This window comes from Solanum tuberosum, unplaced genomic scaffold (genome assembly GCF_000226075.1).
Source record: "Solanum tuberosum cultivar DM 1-3 516 R44 unplaced genomic scaffold, SolTub_3.0 scf00116, whole genome shotgun sequence".
NCBI lineage: Eukaryota > Viridiplantae > Streptophyta > Magnoliopsida > Solanales > Solanaceae > Solanum > Solanum tuberosum.
Genome location: NW_006239040.1, coordinates 605,343 through 611,028, shown reverse-complemented (window position 1 = coordinate 611,028; position 5,686 = coordinate 605,343). Strand labels below are relative to the sequence as shown.

The 5,686-nt window shown below is 36.7% G+C and overlaps 1 protein-coding gene and 1 non-coding gene across 2 annotated transcripts in view; one reads left to right on the top strand and one right to left on the bottom strand.

Annotated features, from left to right (window-relative positions):
* Positions 1 to 768: 768 nt before the first annotated feature.
* Positions 769 to 5,686, top strand: part of LOC102601054 (ketol-acid reductoisomerase, chloroplastic-like) — a 6,313-nt gene continuing 1,395 nt past the window's right edge. The window contains exons 1-9 of the mRNA XM_006349969.2: positions 769 to 1,201; positions 2,092 to 2,184; positions 2,914 to 2,979; positions 3,094 to 3,234; positions 3,867 to 4,094; positions 4,191 to 4,308; positions 4,383 to 4,522; positions 4,629 to 4,796; positions 5,307 to 5,462. Of these exons, the coding sequence (XP_006350031.1) occupies positions 908 to 1,201; positions 2,092 to 2,184; positions 2,914 to 2,979; positions 3,094 to 3,234; positions 3,867 to 4,094; positions 4,191 to 4,308; positions 4,383 to 4,522; positions 4,629 to 4,796; positions 5,307 to 5,462 (1,404 nt within the window). The 5' untranslated portion in view covers positions 769 to 907. The remainder of the gene's footprint in view (positions 1,202 to 2,091; positions 2,185 to 2,913; positions 2,980 to 3,093; positions 3,235 to 3,866; positions 4,095 to 4,190; positions 4,309 to 4,382; positions 4,523 to 4,628; positions 4,797 to 5,306; positions 5,463 to 5,686) is intronic.
* On the bottom strand, positions 1,419 to 1,507 carry MIR8045 (microRNA MIR8045). The gene has a single exon (NR_127208.1). It is a non-coding gene; the product is annotated as a microRNA MIR8045 (primary transcript).

Below are 5,686 nucleotides of genomic sequence, written 5' to 3'. Positions count from 1 at the left end.
ACTGGAAATTGCAAATCTGCACAGATAAGTTTTACGAAAATTGTCATAACTCCCTCATTCTAACTCGAAATGAGGTGAAATCAAGTGCGTTGGAAAGCTAACTCAAAGAGCTTAAATTTAATATATTGTTGTCCTTCCAGTTCCTTGTGTGCTAAGAGATATGCCCCTTTAAAGTTGACCCTCCAAATCGCATTTTTTGCGATTTTCGAATTTTGATACGGTTGCTCTAAAATTCGGGTTAGACCCATTTCCCACTCAATTTGACACCCTGAATAAGAATATGAAGTCGAATTTCCGAAATCATGCACGGATTTTGAGATATATGGAAATTACAATTATAGGTGTTTCCGAAGCACATTTTCGGACATTTTTGGGGTCGTTTCAAAATACTATGCTACTATTGGCACCCCAAACTAAAAAACCCGAAATGGTTGGGGAGATGAAAGGTTCCTTTTTTTAGGGTACTCCCGGAAACAGATCTAGTTGAGACGGGGTGGGGCCTATAGCTCAGCGTAGTGTTGGTGTGTCTCGTTGCAATTTCGATCAATCCCTTTCCTGAATCATTATAAATTTGTGGTCAATTTTTATATTTAATAAATATAAAATTATGATAAAAAAATATCAAATTAAATTTTTCAAAAAATTTAAAATTTATCTCAAAATAAAAAATATCATATATTCGAACACTAATGACATAACATAATTTTAAATCACGAGATAAAATCGTAAACGACCTAAAACCTGAGGGGCATTAGAATCACAGTTTCATGCCGCCACTTCTCAATTCGGATATGCTGCATATCGTTACCCTAGCAATACTAAACCAAACATAAAAACGTGACCCCTCATTTCCACTTTCTCTCTCTACACTTTTTACAGTCATCGGCGGCACCTCAACAGAGCAACAATGGCGACACCGGCGGCTACTTCTTTCTCCATTTCCTCCTCCTCCTCGGCCGTTTCTTCATCAACCAAATCCCTAAAGCCTGCTCTATCTAGTAACTTAGGGTTTTTTTCTACTTCATCTCCGTCGCTTAAGGCTCTCAGAGCTAAATCTCACTCCTACAATGTCTCCAGCTCCGGCGGAGCACTTAATGTTCGTATGGTTGCTGCTCCTGCTGCTGTAAAGGCACCGATGTCTCTCGATTTTGAAACATCTGTTTTTAAGAAGGAGAAAGTTACCCTTTCTGGACACGACGAGGTGAATCTCTTCCCTTCTCTATGTTTATTTCACCAATTACCTCTGTTTTAGAAAGAATGGCGTAGTTAGAGTACGGTGACATCTAATTTTCGGTGAATGATTAGATGTAATAGTTAGATACTTGAAAACCGGTTAAGTATGACAGTTTTTCTAGTTTCATACTTATAACTATTAGTTATGCGAATTTCCTATCAGAACTATCGCAAACTATAAATCTAAACACACCTCAACTATCAATCAATTGCTCCATTTTCTAAGCTAAAATATCAACATAGGAAAAAGGAATAAATGATAATTGAAGGGTGTTTTGATAAATAGGTGGTAGGAAACTCGCTTGCCTAATAGTTCAAGCATGAAATTTGGAAAATTGAAATACTTTGGGTGTGTTTTTTATACTCTTTCTTTTTATATATTTAACATAAGAAAGAGTGCAATTTGTTTTCCATTTGATTTTGAGTAGCTGGACATCTATTTCTAAATGTAAATCATTTCTTATTGTTGTGTGGAATAATATGTAGGAGGATTGAACAAATTGAATTTTTTTTCTCAAAAATCATTTAGAATAAGGAAATTGTACAAAAAGGAAATGTGTTTTTGGATAGTCAGAGTTGTTCATTAAAAAGATTTCTGAGTTTTTAGTGTAAAGTCACTTTTCAAAAAGATACTGTGGTTTTTTTCTCAAAAAAGAATTAGCAAAAACTTCAAACAAACACCTTTAAGCATTAGACATTTAGAAAACTCAGTAGAAGTACCATAAAACACAATTTTGGACGGAGATAGTGATGGTATTGTCTTTCTTGTTTGGTGTATCAATGATGAAAATGTTTATTTCGATATGTGAAAGTTCTTGGCTTTGATGTGTAATGTATATTGTTGGGATTGTGGTGTAGTACATTGTGAAAGGAGGGAGAGATTTGTTCAAGTTGTTGCCGGATGCATTCAAGGGAATCAAGCAGATTGGAGTCATTGGTTGGGGTTCTCAGGTGAAGTTTCTTTGGTTTTGATTTTATTCAGTTAATTCAATTTTGATATCTGTATAATGTTCCATTCTGAGAGTTATTGGTATATAAAGTTAGCGCAAAGAGGAAGTTTGTTGTTTGAGCTCAATGAAGAGGGAATATTGCCATCTGAAACCAAGAGTTTAGTTAACCAAAATTTTGGAGAAGATATATCTTTTTTTGAAATTGAAAGGAGAAGAGAAGAAGATATCTCTTTCTAGATTCTATAACGTAGAAGTCCTCTGTTTTACTATTTTTGCTGGAAAGCTACATCCTTTTGGATGTACCTGATAAAAGCAGCTTCAAACTACTCTTTTTGTTGACTTTTCTAAAACCATATATGTTCTCACCAAGTTTTTGCTCTTCGTACTGATTCTAGCATATTTGCTGATAAAGTTTCTCTATTGTAGTTTTTCTCAAGAAGATACATCTTCCTCCATTCAAAGTTTGTTGTTTTCCATACTCTACTTCTGCTGATAATTGGTTATGTTGTTATTTTTTCATCATTAACGCAGAAGGTATCATCAAAATATATCTGAATACTGTTTTAGAAGTGATCTCATGTACATATAGTAATATACAACATTGAATTATTTTGGTTAAAAAAATGCACTTCTTTCTGTAAAAGTAAGATAAATGTTTTTCCTCTCTCCTGTTCAAGTTTCATTCCTTCTTTCATTCAAGTAGCTTAGCAATACCCTTCTTTTTTGGTAGGGACCAGCTCAAGCCCAGAACTTGAGGGATTCTCTTGCAGAAGCAAAATCTGATATAGTCGTTAAGGTAATATTTCATTTCTTCTTTATTAGAGATTGAAGCTGGAGTTTATCTGGTTTGCATACAAGATTAAATTCTTATAGTCTTGTAACTTATGAGGTATGAATGTTGATCATGCAGATTGGTTTGAGAAAGGGTTCTCGCTCCTTTGCTGAGGCTCGTGCAGCTGGGTTTACTGAAGAAAATGGTACCTTGGGAGACTTGTATGAAACTATCTCTGGTAGCGATCTAGTGCTGCTTTTGATTTCTGATGCAGCTCAGGTAGGCACATTGTGTTAGCCTCATGTTCTTTTCATGACAATTTGGTAATACATTTTAGTGAAGGCTGCCCTTGACCTTATAGTTCAATGTCTTGCTTGGAATGCTAGATATCTTGTTTCTTGCTTCTACTCTTCCAAAGAACAAATTCTTAGTTTTGCTATCTCATAAGTTATAGCTTTGTGCTTTCTGCTCCCACCACTGGTGATTAGATGTGATTTTGTTGTTTAATTTGGGACTATGGACTGCACACTCGGTATATTTCCACTAAACTTTAGGGTTTCTCTGGTGAGATTTTGAACATTCTAAATCGAACTCATTTTATTTTATTTTGGTTAGCGGATACATAGATTTTTACCAGAATCACGTGTTCCACATTATTCAGTGGAGTATTTATCTTGGCAACATGTATGACCTGAATTTTCAAAATTTAACCCAAGGATGGAAATATCAAACCAAGCCACACACTCCATGACTCCAAAAGGGTAAACAGAACCTTTTTTTTTGGATTCATTATACCGCAAGAAAATGGTAATATTGATAGCTTGTCAGACAGTGTATTCCTTCACCAGGTGTGCAGGTAGTGCCAGTTGCTGCACCACTCCTTTGTTCTGAATTTCCTGATGTATGTGCAGGCTGACAACTATGAAGAAGTGTTTTCTCACATGAAACCAAATAGCATACTTGGTCTTTCGCATGGATTCCTTCTCGGCCATTTGCAGTCATTGGACCTTGACTTTCCCAAGAACATCAGTGTGATTGCTGTATGTCCCAAGGGAATGGGCCCATCTGTCCGGAGATTATATGTGCAAGGAAAAGAAATCAATGGTGCTGGAATTAATGCAAGTTTTGCAGTTCACCAGGTCTCCTGCAGTCTTTTATAATTCACCCTCATCTATTTTCTCTCAAACTCTTGGCTTTTATGTTCTATGAGATGTAACGCCATTCGGTATATACAGGATATAGATGGAAGAGCCACTGATGTTGCTCTTGGGTGGTCAGTTGCCCTTGGTTCCCCCTTTACATTTGCAACTACCCTGGAACAGGAATACAGAAGCGATATATTTGGCGAGCGAGGTTAGCGTGTTTCCAAAGTCTGTTTTTTCACTTACTAAATCAGTATGGTTGAGGTCCATTGGTCTTCTTGTTAGGCATATTACTTGGTGCTGTCCATGGCATTGTTGAGTCATTGTTCAGAAGGTACACAGAAAATGGAATGAGTGAAGAGCTCGCATACAAGAATACTGTTGAGTGCATAACCGGAAACATTTCGAGGACCATATCAACAAAGGTCAGAATTAAATTCTCAATCTTTTGATTTGGTGTATTATTATGTTTAGCAAGATACTTTTATAACTTCTCAAATTGTTCTTGAAAGTATTCTACGTGTTTATTAGGGTATGTTAGCTCTATACAATTCATTGGATGCAGAAGGCAAGAAGGTGTTTGCGACTGCATATAGTGCTTCATATTACCCTTGCATGGAGATCTTGTACGAGTGCTATGAGGATGTTGCAGCAGGTAGTGAGATCAGGAGTGTTGTATTGGCAGGTCGCCGCTTTTCTGTAAGTTGATTCTTTATTATTAAGTTTCCTAGCAATTGGTTTCTCTTTTCCTCTCTTTCTCTATCCACCCCCTTCATTGGAGGCACATTAATTTTTGACTTCCTTGATGGAAACTAGATTATACCACCTGTATTAATTTTGGCTTCTTCCCCAAAATGAAATCCTTAATTTCCTTTTGTGTTATTTCTTTTTTTTTTACTTTGATGTCATTTTCTGGACTGGTCACTTTTGAACCTGGCCCATCGCTTTTTGTATATGTGGATTTTTTACCATTTATAAAATGGGTCCTAAGCCAGTTTTTTTTTTTTTTTTTTTTTTTTTTTAAAAAAGATTATACCGCCTGTACTACCTAGCTTGTGGTGCTTTTCCCCTATATTTATTTTGATCACTTGAAGAAATTGTGTATCCTTCTCATGGAACCTAATATTACAAGGGCTTCTTCAGCATTATGGAAAAGTGAAATACTGATGATAAGATGAAGATATTAACCTTCTTTTTTTGTACATACAGGAGAAAGAGGGGTTACCAGCTTTCCCAATGGGTAAAATAGACCAGACAAGGATGTGGAAAGTTGGTGAGCGTGTTCGTGCAACACGACCATCTGGTGATCTGGGTCCTCTCTATCCTTTCACTGCTGGTGTCTATGTCGCATTGATGATGGCTCAGGTCTTCTTTTTATTCAATCCGTTTGGTTGGTTTTATTATAATGTTTGAATCGTAAAAGGAGGGCCTGGCACTGTGTATCTTGAGCTGCTGCCAACTTAAATCTCTTCAAAATCCTTCTCTTTCTCTTTCTAGCTGCAAACGCTTTTTACCTCTCCCCACTACTTGACAAGGTTTAGATCAACTTGATGAACAACCCCCCCCCCCCCCCCCCCCGCCCCCCCCCC